Source organism: Puma concolor, chromosome A2, assembly GCF_028749965.1.
Source record: "Puma concolor isolate L17-30 chromosome A2, mPumCon1.1.hap2, whole genome shotgun sequence".
Lineage (NCBI taxonomy): Eukaryota > Metazoa > Chordata > Mammalia > Carnivora > Felidae > Puma > Puma concolor.
In genome coordinates, this window is record NC_141668.1 from 53,086,465 (window position 1) to 53,104,339 (window position 17,875).

General features: G+C 41.1%; 1 protein-coding gene across 6 annotated transcripts in view; it reads left to right on the plus strand.

The window, feature by feature from the left end:
• OSBPL3 (oxysterol binding protein like 3) overlaps positions 1 to 17,875 on the plus strand; it is a 178,782-nt gene that overhangs the window by 108,044 nt on the left and 52,863 nt on the right. For 4 of the 6 annotated variants that reach the window (XM_086694139.1, XM_086694148.1, XM_025930045.2 and 1 more), the window contains 8 exons: positions 2,138 to 2,254; positions 2,435 to 2,488; positions 3,464 to 3,577; positions 6,993 to 7,160; positions 7,715 to 7,838; positions 9,685 to 9,788; positions 9,977 to 10,069; positions 11,107 to 11,263. In XM_086694139.1, the coding sequence (XP_086550265.1) occupies positions 2,138 to 2,254; positions 2,435 to 2,488; positions 3,464 to 3,577; positions 6,993 to 7,160; positions 7,715 to 7,838; positions 9,685 to 9,788; positions 9,977 to 10,069; positions 11,107 to 11,263 (931 nt within the window). The remainder of the gene's footprint in view (positions 1 to 2,137; positions 2,255 to 2,434; positions 2,489 to 3,463; positions 3,578 to 6,992; positions 7,161 to 7,714; positions 7,839 to 9,684; positions 9,789 to 9,976; positions 10,070 to 11,106; positions 11,264 to 17,875) is intronic. The other 2 variants (XM_025930046.2, XM_025930048.2) reach the window with 1 other exon arrangement.

Sequence of the window (17,875 nt, forward strand, 5' to 3'; positions counted from 1 at the left end):
TTTCTGAAAAAGTCCTCTAATTTAAGAACTAAAGATAAGCTTTGCTTTTTTCCATTGAAAAATTCCCTTTTACAACTCCAGATCTTGGGATGCCACTACCACATTTCAAAAGTCTGGAATGTACCTTTAACTGTACCTTTTAACTGTAAAGTGCAATCAGATATAAGGCAGATCTGCCAGGATTGTTATATAAAGAGTTCACTGGCTAAAATAGAGGAGTGTTCCTGTTATCAGGTGTTTCCCACGTGTTGAACTTGACAATACAGAAAATGAGCCAGAGCACCCAGGACCCCCTGTGGTTCCCATGCCCTCCCATTAGACTGTTCCCTGAGACTTGAATCATAATACTTCTGCTGCCTGGTTCCGGTCCAGACTTACTGTTGCATCCCCTGATTCCTCTGGCCTCTACCTGTAATCCTTGCCTACAGTCTGGAGATTTGATGAAGAGCAAGTTAGTCAACATGAAATCTTGGCCAAAAGAACAGGTTTGTTTTTTGAAGAGAGATATTTGCACCCCACGTTCATTACAGCTTTATTCACAGTAGCCAAAACAAGGAAACAACCTAAGTGTCCATCAGTGGATGAATGGATTAAAAAAAAAAAATGAGTTACACAAACAAGAGGGGAATATCATTCAGCCCTTAAAACAAAGGAAATCCTGCCCTTTGCAAAAATATGGATGGACATTGAGGGCATAATGCTAAGTGAAATAAGTCAGAGAAAGACAAATACTGTGTGTTGCCACTTATATACAGAATCTAAGAAAGCTGAACTCTTGGAAAGAGAGAGTAGAATGGTCTCTCACGGGGGTGGGAAGGGGTGGGACTGGGAAAATGCAAGTCAAATGGTACAGACTCCTGGCCCTAAGACGAATAAATCCTGGGGGATCTAATGTACAGTATGGTGGCTGTAATGAATGATGCCATATTATATACTTGAGAGTTAAGAAAGTAGATCTGGAATGTTATCACTGCCCCCCCCCCCAAATGTGGTAGTGATGGGGAGGATGGAGGTGTAACAATTCATCACATTGTATCCTTTCAACTTACGTGTGTTATAGGCCAGTAATATCTGAGAAAAGCTGGAGGGTTTGGGGAAGGACATGTTCGTCCAAACTTATTTATCCTGTGTTGGAAATGTTTCTGACTGATCTGGATGGTAGTTACTGATGGTAGAGGTGTTGAAGGTCATCAGGCTGTACTCTTAATATCTGTACATTTCATGTATGCTAATCCATTAGTAAAATAAAAATCCATTATCTCAGCCTCTAAAGTATTGTCAATTTTGGTCTATCTTGGTAGTTTTGCAATAGTTTGTGCATTTTTAAGCATTTAAAAATAAATTTTCAGAATCTTTAGTGTTTTTCTTTAGTGTTTCCCTTTTAAATCCTTTTTCAGTCAATTAGTTGACACAACCTAGATAGCCAACAACAGAAGATTGGTTGTAATAACTGTTTGTATCTCTTCAAAATTACAAACAGCTCAGTAGAGCAAAAATTGCCCTCCCCCCAAAAGTTTTTGAAACAAAAGAAGGGTGTGGAGGACATTTCTGGGAACAAAGGGTAAAAATGCTTGTTTCTTAAACACCTTTTTGATGCTTTACAATTTCCAATATTTAAATATCTGGAATTTGAAGAGATTAGCTTGCAACTGAATCATCATTTCAACCAAATTGTTGTGTTTACCAACTTGCATTCCATCTCATACTTTTCAGCCAGTTCTTAAGCCAGTTTCCTCATATTCCCACCTGACTTATGTAGCTTTTGGTTAAAATTCAGACTGAAGTCTCGTGGCGAGTAAACAGTAAATGTGTGATGATGTCAAAGGTAACCAAAATAGAATTTAGAGTAAAAGCTTTACCATTAACTGTGTTCAAGCACCAAAAGAGAGAGAAACATTCCCTTCTAGGCAATGTTTTTTTTTTTTGAAAAAAAAATCAAATTTGATGCCATTAAATTACAGTATTAAATCCATGAAATCTAGGACCTGTATGAAAATTAAATTTTAACTTATTCTCCCCAACAAACCCAGCCAAGCTCACCGTCTTGGATGGATTTCCCACTAGGACACAGTGCTTCTGAACATGGTTATTATTTTTAAAGGTAGCCATTTAAACACGAGCTGTTTTATTGGAACAGGACAGCTGGGAGGTGGTGGAAGGGCTGAGAGGAGAGATGAGTTACACCCAGGAGCCGCCCATGCAGAAAGGATTCTTGCTGAAAAAGAGGAAATGGCCCTTGAAAGGCTGGCACAAGGTAAGACATTGGCCTTGACATTACCTTTATTTGCTCCCACATTGCCCTCATCAGTACTTAGGTGCTGTACTTAGTTGATTCTCAGGCACTTGCCTTTAATTTGAAGTTGAAAATTGGGACCCAGGGAAGGATGGATCTTTAAATGGAACATCTTAGTGAATTTTACTTTCTTCCCCACAGAGATTTTTCTATCTGGACAAAGGAATCTTGAAATATGCCAAGAGCCAAACCGATGTAAGTCTTCTTATTAATCAAATATGTTATAAAAGTACTCTGCAGGGCTAATAGTTGTCACCCCATGGATGAAATCATACACATTTGGGGATGGCCTTTTTCTGAACTGGAAACCATAGGGAGGAATAGTTCTTTCACATGGACCAGAGGTGTGTGCTCCACGGTGTCCCGGCCCTGGGTTTTGGGTGGGCTCAGTTTGCCCACCAAGTGAAGGGTGAAGGTCTCCTCTCCACACCTAACTGCACATCCAGGGGTCTTTTCTGGTCTTAGGGTTGGGCTGAGGGGTTGTTTGGGTTGGAAAACATGTTTCCCCCTGAGATAACCGGAGCAAAACATACAACAAGTATCACTCCCACTCTTACAGTGACCAAGGGGGTTTGGTGGAGAAGGCCCTTGATGAAGGTGATGTGAATTTCCCTGTTGTGTTAACACTAGGCAGATAGCCCCGGAGGGCTGGAATGACTGTTGGTCCTGCCCTTTGTGCAGGTCCTTCTCTCACCCAGCACTTCTCTCTTCTTTCTCACTCCCCTTAACTCCTCGAGTTCTTGTCTTGTAGGGTTGCTTGTAGAAAATTTGTAGAAAATGCCTCACCCACAGTGGCCTGTCTTAGCTTTCTGCCTTTACTCCTCTTTTTAAATCACTTCCAAATGAATTTAGATACTAGAAACTAATTCTGTGGAAGGCAGTACAGCTAACTGGTGAATCCATTGCTGTGGGAGTCAGTCACTTACTTTCTCGCTTTCTCACTCACTGGCTGTGCAAGCCACTTGTTACCAAACCCCTCAGAGACTAAAACGGATCATGCATGTGCAGCACTTAATTCAGTACTGGTTCACACCAGATGCTTGGTAAGTCATAGTTATTATACTTATATTAGTGGATGTTGAAAGTGAGGCTAGAGGAAAGGAACATCAGGGATGTTACTACTGTTTTTAACACCACAAACCTCAAGTGGCCCTCTCCGTGTCTCGGCAGATAGAGAGAGAGAAGCTTCATGGCTGCATTGACGTTGGGCTCTCAGTGATGTCTGTGAAGAAGTCATCAAAATGCATAGATCTGGATACCGAAGAGCACATCTACCATCTGAAGGTGAGATTGCTTCCCAGATGCTACCTCCTACTGCACAGTTTCTGTGTGTTGCAAAGGGATGTCAGTTATAGTACTGTTGGTGATGGCTTTTGAATATTTCAAATGATCCAACCAACGTGTAGAAGATCTTCACTGTGAGAGTATTTTTAACAGATGCTATTGATCTTAAATGGGACGGTTCTTCATTGTGCAGGACTGTCTCTCACACTGCCAAAGGTTTAGCATCTTTGTCCCCTATCCCCTAGGTATCCCCCCCCCACATACATACCATGATTGTGACAACAATCAATAATAAAAAAAATCTTCATGTTTCCAAATAACCCCTCCTTCCCCCAGATTGTACCTACTTTAGTGAAGAACCATTTACCAAAGGTTAACGTATGTTCCCTGAAACACCATATTGAATATTTAGTCTTACCACTTCAGCCAATTAAAATTCTCATTCTACAGCGGATGTCAGGAACTTTTCTCCTTGAGTATGGGCTTCCAAGTAGGACCTCTGAAAGCTGCTTAACTACCATCTTCTGCCCTGTCCCCTATAGCTGGTGTAGATGGTTCTAAGCATGATTTAAGAGCTTCTGAACCAGATCTGGACCTGGCTACTTACTAGCTGTTGGCCTTTGGCACATTTTATAATCCCTGAAAGTCTCCGTTTCCTCACCACCCTTCCCCAGAATGGGAATTATTATAGTGCCCATGTAGAAAAGGCTGCATGTAGGAAACTTGGCATAATGCCCAGCCTTCAGTAAGCTCAATAGGTTTAGTTTTTGTGTATAATTATTAGGTGGTACCCGAATGTTAGGAATTAATTGAGAAGATATTAAGACTCTTTTGTTACTTGTGCAAATTACTTGGAATATTGGGAATTAGAGCTGGGGGATGGAAAAATGAAAGCATGAGATGATGAGTTCCACGTCTTAAGATGCCCCATACTCTTCCCATAGCATATATGTGGTGCTTATGCCAACATATGCATAAGACAGGTGCTTGATTGACTGCACAGGATGGTCAAATCTATACTGTTTCCTAGCCTTAGCCCCTAGTTACTTGTGTAAAGGAGGGTTTCTCACCCTTGACACTACTGACATCATGGGCTGGAGAAGGTTTTGCTGTGGGGCCTGTCCTGTGTATTATAGGATGTTGAGGGGCATCCTTGGCCTCTACCCACTAGATATTGGTAACAAGCCCCATTCAATTATAACAGCCAGAAAAAGTCTCCCATTGCCAAATGTTCCTTGGTTGAGAATGACTGAAAAAAAAAAAAAATTAAGAAAAAATATCCCACTCACCCCCTGTTCCAAAGATCATTCTCTTCTAGAATAGTTTCAGTTTCTCCACGTACTTCCAGTGACTCTTACTACTGTTATGACATGGTCAGGAATTAAGAGGTTCTTGTTCATCCACTTATTCTAGTTAACAGAATAAAAGTAATGATTAATTCCTAATTTTTAAAGAACCAGAGTGCCTTAAAATAACATTGAATACTGATATCATGATAAATACAGTTTAATATTTCTCTGTGTTGATTCACTTTAAGTTCTGTTCATATTTCTTTTTTTTTTTTTAATTTTTTTTTTTTTCAACGTTTATTTATTTTTGGGACAGAGAGAGACAGAGCATGAACGGGGGAGGGGCAGAGAGAGAGGAAGACACAGAATCGGAAACAGGCTCTAGGCTCCGAGCCATCAGCCCAGAGCCTGACTCGGGGCTCGAACTCACGGACCGCGAGATCGTGACCTGGCTGAAGTCGGACGCTTAACCGACTGCGCCACCCAGGCGCCCCAAGTTCTGTTCATATTTCTTGTTCATTTGTTTGACCATCAGCTGTGAGTGTTAGTGTGGATATGTGTGCTCATCTGAGGGTCTTCCTTAATAGCCTCAGAGTCTGGCAGTTGTTTTTTTTTTTTAATTTTTTTTTTTAATGTTTATTTATTTTTGAGACAGAGAGAGACAGAGCATGAACAGGGGAGGGGCAGAGAGAGAGGGAGACACAGAATCTGAAACAGGCTCCAGGCTCTGAGCAGTCAGCACAGAGCCCGACACGGGGCTCGAACCCACGGACCGCGAGATCATGACCTGAGCCGAAGTCAGACGCTCAACCGACCGAGCCACCCAGGTGCCCCGAGTCTGGCAGTTTTTAAATGGTGGCCATCCAGTCCCATTTTGTTATTTTTATAGATGAAGAGTCTGGGCGGCTGAGAGGTTAAGTGGGTGTCTCCCTACAGTCCTATAACTACTTGTGAGTTTGGAACAGAACCCTGAACAGTTATTTAATAAAGTACTTTTATTCTGCCTTATTTAACCAATAAAAAATGAGTCAAGATGAATACTTTGGGTGCCGATTTTTTAAGGGCCTCTAAGAGCAGATCAGTGCAAAGGATGACAGAAGATTCTTGTAAAATTCCTGCTGTAACCACATCTGGGAAATGAAATACATTTTGAGAACATAATTTAGGGGGAGACAAAAAGATCTAAGTCTGTTTTGCTTTTTCTTATAAATGATCTATTCAATAAGCACCTGGAGGGGTTTTAAGTCTTGTATGTACTTCTAATCAACACAATAAACCTAAGAGCCGACGTACCATTTCCTAAATGAGTGATGGCTGCTGACATTTATTTCCACATCCTTGCTCTCAGCAGTAGCATTAGTGACGATTTTAACAGATTGACCTGGATTTTTCTTTTTGGAAGTTAACCTACCATGCATCCTTTGGGGTGATTTTTAAGTTGCCACTTCATGAGTCTCTGTTCTAATATATAGATATTTATCATTTTTCATTTTGAAAATATTAATATACCCTTATACACACAAAGCATTAACTACTAAGAAATATCTACTGTATAGGTGCTTGTTACATTCTGGTTAGTGCTTTTATGAAATACTTTATAATAAAAGTTGCTAGTTATAAACATTATTCTTCGTGGGAAGTAAACTTTGATAGATACTCATTTATGGAGAAAATGGCTAAATGTTTGTGTAGGTGTGTTTGAAAAATCTCGGAAATCACCAATAATACTTTTCCAGAAAAGTCTGAATTATAAAAGTGCTAGTGTCTTCAGTAAGAATACAAGGAGTGGGGACATGTGAACTTGGAAATGCTTTAAGAGACAGATAAATATGAATTCTAGTTGATTTGTTTAATATAAGTAGTAATGTTTTGCTTTTGTAATAATAGCATAACAATTGGGCCCTTTCACTGAAAGCCTAAGTGAAGGTTTTGATCATTTTTATTCTCCATTTCCTTCTCAAACTTGCTCCTATAAATCACGTAAATATAAACTAAATCAACAAACTGATATTTCTACATTTCTACATGTGCCAACATGAAAACAGAGGGTGTCTCAATTTGATGAATAATTGCTTCTTTGAGTGAGTGACGCTCTTGTTTCCCTCTTTCAATTTAATATCATTTAGGTAAAGTCAGAAGAAGTCTTTGATGAGTGGGTATCTAAACTCCGCCACCACAGAATGTATCGTCAGAATGAAATCGCCATGTTTCCACATGATGTTAATCACTATTTCCAAGGATCCACAGTCACAGACTCTGCGTCTGGTGTCTTAGACTCCATTTCAAGTAGGAAGGTAATTTAAAGGAAGGGAGTGGCTTTGTGTGGGGGTGTCCCAAATGGGGGGCTCTGACTAAAGGAAGAACAGCTTGTGGGGAGAAATGTTTGTCCAGTTGGTCAGACTCCGGGTCCGAGGAGTATCCGTTATCTCTGGGACAGTAACTGAAGAATAGCACATAAGGAGGGATTTAATAGTCCTGATTCTTCCAGATTTCCCTTGACCATTTTGACTTTGATTTTCTTATCTGCTTGTACAATGCAGTAAGTATGTTTATAGCCGTACAGGATTACAAAATTTCCCAACATTTATGCTATTATTTTGTCATGATTATCATTTGACAGAAGAAGAAATTAAGGACCACAGGTCCAAGGCACGAGAGCATGGTTTGGCCAGGCTGAGGTGACAGCCAGAGCTTAAAGTCTCTAGTGGAGCGCTTTGTGGAAGCTTCTTCCCCATTACAGGCAGATGGCTTCCATTAGCGACTAGCTTACTTTGTTGTCCTTTACCCTAAAGTGTTCTCACTGGGCTCTGTTTTCATTTATAATGTGCTTTTGTCATCTGTGCAACAGCGTAGCAGTATATCAAAGCAGAATTCAATTCAAACTGGAAGCAATTTATCATTTTCTTGTGGTGGTGAGACCCGTGTTCCATTATGGTTACAGTCTTCAGAGGACATGGAAAAGTGCTCGAAAGGTAAAGTGACTTGAAAACTCTGCTTCTTGCAGTCGTGGCTTGTAGATTGGACTCGGTTAGTATATACACCTTGGATGAGTCTCCCTATCAGTGGTCTACATTTGAACTTGACATCCGTGCCTGGGTGTGTGTGCACACAGGTTGCTTTTCATATTCTTTAAGCACTCAGGTCTGATTTCCATTTGGACCTACTAGATCACAGTCTTCAAGGGTGCTATTTCTTTTAAGTGCCAAAAATGACAGGGGTGCACATCTAAGATTGGGAGTCACTTTTAAAGGTGAGTGGGTGAACCAAATGGAGATCCCCACAAAATAGGAGTTCTCTACCGTGGTTGTACTCTAGAATCACCAAGAGAGCTTTTTTTTAAAGTTCATTTATTTATTTTGAGAGAGACTGGGGGAGATGGCAGTGGGGAGGACAGAGAGAGAGAGAGAGAGGGAGAGAGGGAGAATCCCAAGCAGGCTCCACACGGTCAGCACAGAGCCTGATGCGGGGCTTGAACTCATGATCCATGAGATCATGACCTGAGCCAAAACTAAGAGTCAGACGCTTAACTGAGCCACCCAGGTGCCCCAAGAAAGCTTTTAAAATGCAAGAGTACCCACTGTTCACAAGAGTGTCTTTAAATTGGCCTGGACTGGGGTCTTGGTATGACTGATTTTTTAAAGTTTCCCAAATGACTCTGATAAAGAGTCAGGATTAAAAACTCTTCCATAAGGAAGCTCAGTGGTCTCATCCCTAATTAGCTCAGAACCACCCAGGGAACTAAAAAAACCCAAAACAAGTCACCAGTGGGATTGGGGACACTCTGAATTAATTATCTGAGATGGAACTTGCACATAGATAATTTAAAAATTTCCCCAGTTGATTTTAAAGCAGAGCCATGACTGAGAGCCACTATACCAGGTGGTGGCCTTGAAAATTGCATTTTCTCCTGTTGAATGCAGATACTGTCACACCTGGAGCCATATAGGTTTGGCCCTCACAGTCAAGAACTTCACGGACTGACATTTTGGCACAGGTAGTCCTTGAAGTGCCCTCTAGGCTGGCAGCATTGGCCTGGCCTGCAGACTTATTTGAAATGCAGATTCTCAGGCTCAACCCAGATAGACCAAATCAGAAACCGGAGTGGGGGCGGGGGGGCGGATCTTAATGATCTGTGGTTTAACAAGTTCTCCAGTTAATTCTGGTGATGCCAAAGTTTGAAAGCCACTCTCTTAAGGCATCATCCAGTGAGCGGCAAATTAAGGACTATCTTTGGAGTTAGTGACGGAGGAATTGGTATGAGAACTTAGGTTAGTTCCTCTGAGGTCAACCTGCAGAGGATCATCAAAGTCTCATATGGGTCCCTGATCCACAGTTTTCCTTAGAGACCAATATAACCTTCATTTTGTTTTATTCATTTAGCCTGTCTGGAGTCCTTATAAGCAGATGATGTAATACTTGAAATAATGGTAATAATGATGATAGCTGATTTATTTAGTGTTCACAGTATGCCAGCACTCTACAAGCATGCTGCATATGTCAACCATTCAACATATGAAAGCAGGTATATAATTATCTCCCTTTCCCAGATGAGGGAACTGAGGCACAGAGAAGTTACGGAATTCACCCAAGATTCACAGTTCATGAAGTGTTCAAACCGAGGCAGCCTGGTGCTCCGAATCTGTGCGCTTAACCGTGACAGTATACTGCCTCTTCTGTAAAAAAGGAAATAAAATTTCTTCCCCGTACGGATGAAAATCAAATAGTATAGACGAGTACAGAAGGTAGTTGGCACTAGCATAGTGAAACCTGGATGCCAAGATAAGAGCTATGAAGCTTCCTTTTGCTCCTGTCCCCCAGACCTGGCACACTGTCATGCCTACCTGGTGGAAATGAGCCAGCTCCTACAAAGTATGGACGTCCTGCATCGGACCTATTCGGCGCCAGCTATCAACGCCATCCAGGTCAGCCAGATCCCTCTTCTGTGTGCATTCTGGTGTTTTCCTGCTTTCCTCTCTCCTCCCCAGCCTCGTACTAACAGTAGGACATTATCTGGCCGGTTGCTTCAGCCAAATTCAAGGGGATGGAGGTGGGCACTTTGCTTGCAGTTTTCCCTTACTTTCTGTGCTCTCTTTCCTGTTTTGAAACAAAGGGTGGAGCTTTTGAAAGTCCTAAAAAGGAAAAAAGATCACACAGGAGGTGGCGGTCCAGAGCTATTGGCAAAGATGCTAAAGGAACACTGCAGGTAACCATCGCTTCCCTGCTCTCCATGCCGCATGCTGGGGGCTGCTTGGACTCAAATAGAATAGACAAGTGGATTTTCTATAGTTCTCATAAATACCCTGGGCAGAGGGAAATTTAATCACTTAGATTTTCTGGATACTAGGATAAGCATGTAGTAGAATTGGGTAAGGGGAAAATGGTATGAGGTTGGAGGGGCTGCAGCCATTTCTAGGACTTTGGTTTCCCCTTTATATATGCTTGGCCTGCCTGCCCTCTTCCCTCATTGTGTGTGTGCTCCGACCCGCCTGTTCTGCCAGTCCATGGACAACTCATCCCTTTGAGCCCACTGACTGAGTTCTCTGGAAATGGGACATTGTGCAGACTCTCTCTTGTCTCTTGTCTCCAACCTCCCAAACCCCCATCAGAGTTTCACTGTGTTACACTGGCCACCTACTTTCCCAGTGCACAGCCAAGCCAGAGGCCAAGATTTGCAGCTCAGCCATTGCATGTTAAATTGGGACATTGTTAGGGTCAAATAAATCAGGAGCGTAATGGATAAGCGATCTGCTATACTCTTATACACTCTTTGTTCAAAGCACCTTAGGGGTGGAGATTAAGAATTTTTGAAGCAAAGAGTGATTTGTGTACAAGCATGTGAGAAGTTGCTTTTGTAGAAGCACCAGATGCAAATTAAAGAAACATTTTTAAACCTATGCACTGTTAACAACATAGATACTGGGTGATTATTGCCAGGAGGAAGGAATTGAGTATCAATGGGAAAGAGCCTGGCAGCTTTAGCTGTCATTTCAACCTAGAGCTTTAATGCTTCTATCATCTCCAAAAGAACATGTGATTTCTCACCCATTTTTCTTTTGCAAGAAGCCAGAGCAAGTTGCTGGAGAAAGTGCTTTCCTGGGTTTTCACTTATTTTTAAGTTATCTCAACAGAAAGATGTACCTAGAAAATGTTCTTCTTGCACTGCTTTCTAATCTTAGAAACAGTAAATATTCTAAGCCATTTGCATCTGAAAAGAAATGTCTCCCTTTGGTGTCACTTTAGGTCCCTAAACCTTTTCCTGGCCCAGTAAGACTACATTCCTCCAACCCTAATTTGTCAACATTAGATTTTGGAGAAGAGAAAAATTATTCTGATGGCTCTGAAACCTCATCAGAGTTTTCTAAAATGCAAGAAGAACTGTGTCATATTGCTCATAAAGGTAAATGAGTTTTCTTTCTTCCTAATGTGTTTGATGAAAATGTTAGATGCATGTCTGGATGTGGGATGTCCTTGGAGAGGGAATCTTGGTTGGTTCATTTTCTGCTCTGTTAGGATTTGGGGCAATCTAATTTTTACTTTATTTCTCGGGTACTAGGGAATGTATTGACAAGAAGTTTCTTTTTAAGCCCTTAGGGGAAATAGTGAGAGTGTTAGGTATTCTTTAAAAGCTGAGTGGTTCACATGCTGCTGATGGGGGCTATCAATTGGTACTCTTCCAGAGAGCAGTATGACATTATGTTTCAAGTTAAAAAAAAAAAAAATCTATCCAGCAATTCCACTTTGAAGAATTCATTCATAGGAATGAATTTAAAATTCACCCAAATAGAGATACCCATTGTAGCACTGCTTATATAAAAAATTAGAAATAGATGTTCAACATCATTAGCCATTAGGGAAATGCAAATTAAAGCCAGGATGAGATTACCATACCCCGATTATAGCTCCAAAACAAGACAGTACCAAATGCTGGTGAGAACACAGAGAAACTAGATCTCTCATATATTGCTGGCGGCAATGAGAGATGGGGCAGCCACTCTGGACAATGGTTTGGCAGCTTTATATAAAACTAAACATGCACTTACCATATAACTCAACATTCACATTCCTGGGCATTTATCCCAGAGAAATGTAAACTTAAGTCTACACAAAACCCTACACACAAATGTTCCGAGCGGGTTTATTTGTATTAGCTATTAGCCAAAGATTGGAACAACCCAAGTGTCCTTCAACAGGCGCATGATTAAACAAACTATGGGACGTCCACACAGTGGGATACAGCTCAACGATACAAACGAACAGATACTGATATGCATAGTTCCTTGGATGGATCTCAAGGACATTATGATGAGTGAAAGTAGCCAGGTTCAAATGGTGACATAGTGTATTCCACCTATTAATACTTTTGAAGGGATAAAATGGTGTTGCTGGAGAAGAGATTAGTGGTTGCCAGGGCTTAGGGAGAGGGAGGGGGAAAGGGGAAAAGTATGGGTGTGATTATGAAGGGGTATCGGGAGGGATCTTGGTGGTAATGCAAAGTTCTGATCCTAATTGTGGTGGTGGTTCCATGAACCCATGCATGTGATAAAATTGCCTTGACCTATATTTCACACACATAAGAGCATGTGAAACTGGTGATGGCTGAATAAGATGTCATTTCTCCTGGGTTGGATATTGTAGCATAGTTATGTAAGATGTTACCCCCGTGGGAACTGGATACAGGGTACCCCAGACTTCCCTATACTACTTTTGCCACTTCCTATAAATCTATGATGATTTCAAAATAGAAAGTTTTTTTTTTTAATTAGAAATAACCTAAATGCCAAACAATAGGGAAATTGCATTTTTTAATGTACTATAATTACACGGTAGAAGACTCAACAGCCACAATAATAAAAATAGCGACCTCATATTGAGCACATAGCTATTATATCAGGTATTTGTTAAGCACTTTCCATGCACTGTTTCATTTCATTCTAGAAGCAACCTATGGAGCAGATGTTATTGTAGTTTTTGTTGCACAGATAAGAAAGCTGAACCTTCAAGAAGCTGAAGAGCTTCCTGTGTAAGATAGCGGTAGAAAGTGGACAACCTGAGACTTGTATCCTAGCCTCCCTGGCCCACAGTCTATGCTCCTTACCTGTGTCTCACCACCCTGAGGGATGGGGTGACCAGGGCTACTTTTATAGACATAGGAAGAAGTTCACAACATACCATTGTGTAAAAATACAGGTCTCAAAACGATATAGGTATGATTCTATTTTTTAGAAAAAAACCCCAACTTTATAAATCTGGCATATATAGGCATACTAAACAGTCTGGAAGGATCTACACCAGCATTTTAGTGATGGAGGCTAGAGTTGTAAGTACTTATTATGTTCTTACTGCCTTTTTTTTTTTAAGTTTATTTGTTTATTTTGAGAGAGAGAGCGTGTGTGCGAGAGCTGGAGAGGGTCAGAGGGAGAAAATCCCAAGCAGACTCCCTCCTGTCAGCACAGAGCCCGACACGCGGCTCAGTCTCAAGAACCGTGAGATCATGCTCTGAGCCGGAATCAACAGCCAGACTGCTTAATAAACTGAGCCAGCCAGGTGCCCCGGCGTGTTATTTTTTAAAGGAGAAAATGGGTTTAAAAGTTTTAAATGGGGGCGGGGGGACAGTGTTTGAAGTGAGAGAAAAGAAGGTACGAGATCTGCTGCCTTCTTCTCCCAGCCTCATGTTTTTCTCCCATGACCTTATTGATTCTTTCAGCTTTTTTTTCCCTTACCCCACAAACATGAAGCATGTGGCTATGAGGAAACCACTTCATGTCCTTTAAAAATTCCCACCTCAAACCCTTGTTCTAGTTGCCATTAGAACTCTGTCACTGTTTGCAATACCGTTATACGACCTGTGAAATGGGAAGAATTGCTTCCCCCGACCCCTTCAAAGCTCTTCACACAGGCTCTTGCATGTTCTCTAGTATTAAAGGGTCGAGTGCAATTACGGCATTGCATTTTAGGCTTTGTGAGAGGGAATTCCTGCAAAAGAGCACTACTTTTTAACAACCCAAACCGTCTTTTTACTGAGAAGATAATGCCTCCTCAGAGAAGCGATATCCTGAATTTTATACGTTGAAGAAGCTGCTTCCTCAGCAGAACAGAGAGAGGTTGCTGTATTGAGTCAATCCGCTGATCCTTTCCTCCTGCAGAGGGCTCGACCTTGCAGAAAGTCTACACTGGGCTCCAGCCAGCTGTTTTGTCTTTCAGGCTTTGTTCAAAACAGCTGGCTGCAGGGCTGCCCCATACCTAGACTAGGTCAAGGTTTGCGCTCTGAGAAAAGACCAGGTGTGTTTATTGAACAACAGCCTTTGCCCCATGGGCTTACAGACTTGAATTCCACAGAGAGCCTAACAAGCTGTGTTTCATTGCTGTGGTTCTAAAGTACACTTGCACACACTGAAAAGATCTCTGGGAGTCCCTTTTATACAGGCTGGGACTCAGAGGCCTCGTGGAATAGAGATACTTCTCAGGTTTGTCCTCAGTCCTGTGACCTTGCGTGCTTTCTCACTTCCATGCATTCAAGCTCACAGCATCTTGACCTGTCTGCCTTGTCTGCCTTGTGTGAGCCTGATTTTGTCACTGATGGTTTTTATTGCAGTTTCTTGACTGTATGACTAATCTATTGATTGTGATTCAGAGCAAGTAAACTAAACGTAAGAATTCCACGGATGTTGTAACATAGTCTCTGTAACCTACTTTTCCTTTAATTTGTTAAATGCATCTGAAGCCTGTTTTGTAGAAGATTAGATCAAAGGGTAGACAGCTAATGTATACCCATCATCGTTGAAAAAGTCCTTCTTATATATTATAAACTAAATTTGACTTTTAACGGCGTATCGTTGAAATAGTTTTCATTGGTTCATGTGTCTGGCTTTGCATGCATAATTGACACACATGTAAGCAAATAGAGAACAAAAAGTACTAAAACTTAAAAGTCCTTAAGGAATTTACATTGCATATATTAACTTTTACATCTCTCCAAATATATTTCGTGGAACACTTTACCCATAAAATGCTTTTAAAAACAAAAGAATTCCATGATTAAAAATGTTGGGAAAACACTGCTGACTATGGTCCCCTGTGAATTTACACAAGAATAGTAAATATTAAAGGCGCTGAGAAGTCCTGCAGCAAAGAGGGCTGTTAGTTTTGTTTAAGTCAGTGATTTTTCCCCCACTTCCTAGTAGCTATTGGCACTCAGGAACTAAAGTTCTTGAGAAACATAATGCAGGAAACATGGTAAATAATAAACCTTTTTGGAGCTAATCCTCTGTATTGTCTGAGTCAGAAGACAGGCATTCATTCTAGGCCAGTCTGTTATGATCAGCTGTGGAATTTTGATCTCACCAGTTAATGTCTCTGGGCCTTGGTTGCCTCATCCATTAAATGTCCTACAGCAGTTCTACTGACTTTTGGGTCTCAGATTCTGTAACTCTTTTCTCTGATTGGTTATTTTGTCCTGAATAGAAAGAATTCATGTTGTCGCTTATTGGTACAAGAAGGTTTTATGAGACAGGGTTCTATTAGTAGCCAAAACAGGAATGACTGAATATGGTGAACAGTTTTAGGGTGGGAAAGCAAGGGATAGGATAAGAACAGGGTCCAGGGTATGGAAGTGGCCATTTCTTTTTTTTTTTTTTTTTAATTTTTTTAACGTTTATTTATCTTTGAGACAGAGAGAGACAGAGCATGAACAGGGGAGGGGCAGAGAGAGAGGGAAACACAGAATCTGAAACAGGCTCCAGGGTCTGAGCTGTCAGCACAGAGCCCAACGTGGGGCTCGAACTCACGGACCGTGAGATCATGACCTGAGCCGAAGTCGGCCGCTTAACCGACCAAGCCACCCAGGCGCCCCTGGAAGTGGCCATTTCTGTTCTACTGTGGATGAAAAAGGTTAGGTTTAATGATACTTCTGCCGGTAGGTTTAATGATACTTCCCGAGGGCATTTTCAGTGAGGGAAATCCTCATTTACAAATGAAAAGGTTAAAAGTAGAACAAAATTAAACTGTATTTTATTATTTAGTATCCTTTTGTTCCTGATTCTTTTGCTGTGCTGAGTTTTTAACTGTTGAAGGATCATCTTCTGAACTGTTTTGAGTTTATGGAAGCATTGGATAAAAAGCCAAGCATGTCACAGATTATAAGTCAGAAGATATACAGAACTTAAAGAAAAGCCAGATCATTTATCAAACATAATTTAGGATTCAGCATAAAAATCTGCTGAGCAATTGTATTTATGTAAATTATCAGAAAGTAAGTAGGACCATTCAGTCAAATTACCTACTGTATCTAAATGAAAGGACCATTTGGATAGAATATCAGTTAGATAGCCTGTGAGGTTTGAACCATGGATATCCTATGAGGTTTGAAAATTAGAGGAAGCAGATTTCAGAAGATCAAGTCTGATCTTTTAGATGTGTTATCATTTTAAAGAAAATTCGTACGTGTGCTTTCATTAAAAAGGGAATGAAAAATTGGGTTGGGTGCTATATGATAGCATATTTTCTCACTGATTCCTTAAAGCACTCTTGAGATGTGGGCATTAGAAACATGTACAGATGTGAAAACCAAGGATTTGTCCAAAATCTAAATGGCAACAAATAGGTAGGGGTAGGATTTCAGTTCATATTTGCCTTATTACAAAATGTCTTTCCTTTGGACCACACTGCCTCCATAGAAGTGGTGTCTATGGTATTCCTGTCTTCCCCAAGACCTATTTTTTTGTGATGCTGAGAAACTCCTGGAGAAGGAACACATTAAACAATAGAGTTCAGGTAAATTAAGATGACAGCTGCCCTTAAGTACCACCTTTCACCATCCAAACGTGCTAAACGTACTCTCACCGTGTAACTCAATAAAAGAATACCATGGAAGCCTGTAGAAATGGGAAAGGTAGTGGTCACCAAGAGTCAGTAGTCTGAGGCTTATGGCGTTCCATTCTGTCAAAACTCAACCTGCGTCCCACTCTTAGTACAGTGAGGCGGTCTGAGGAATGGCTAAAGACAGTCTGGGGAAGACGTGTAAATAGAGATGTCAGAATTGCCTTTTGATATTTGAACACCACTTGAATGAAGAGGTAGTTCAGTCTGCCAATGAGGAGGCCCTGAGAAAATTTCGACTTGGGAACAGGAGGGCTTCCTTCCCCACATCAGAGTCTAGGAGCAGAACAGACTGCTGTAGGAGACAGCAAATGCCCTGGCAAACATGGCCCAAAACCACTGACAAGAAAGTTTGGAGACGGAGAGGAGTTGGTCATCCTATATGGCAGGTGGCCTTAGTGATCTTTGGGGTTCTCTGTGGCTCTGAGCATTGAAGACCTTCTGTGTGGTTTTGCTCGTTGTGGGATATCCATAAATGTGATATATGTATTTGGATTTTCTCTCTTTGTAAGTTTTTTTGTTTTTCTCTAGCATCATGTTAGAAATTAGTAAGAAAACATTCTGTCACAGACAATATTCCTCACTTCTGGGATCATGTGTCTTTAATGATTAATATACATATCGTCTCCCGTGATCAGCCTCTAGCAGTCCCTCTGTGTATGCTGGATCCTTATGCTGTGAATGAGTTCTGAGTGGGCCTAAGCAGTCATTTAAGAAATTCAGTGCATGGTGGTCTGGTCTTCCAAGCTCCTTTGTCAGGTGGTTTAGAAAGCCCTTCACACCTTAAAACCCAATATAGTGACTATCTGAGTTTCTTTCTGCTTATTTTATGCCCACTGCTGTCTTGTCAGCTATCCATTTTGAGCCAAGTGGTGTATATTCTGCCAACTTTAAATGGAATGTTCTCATCAGGTTGAAAGCCTTGCTTTACGGCATGCCATCTGAAAGCCAGAGGAATTGATCTGCTAAAGTGCCAGCCAGCTGAGTGCCACATTTACTTCATTTAAAGCACTACACGTGACGTGGGGGGAAAAATGTTTCCTCTGTAACTATGTGAAGTGACAGATGTTAACTGGACTTATTGTGGTGATCATTTTGCAGTGGATACAGATACCGAATCATGGTATGCACCAAA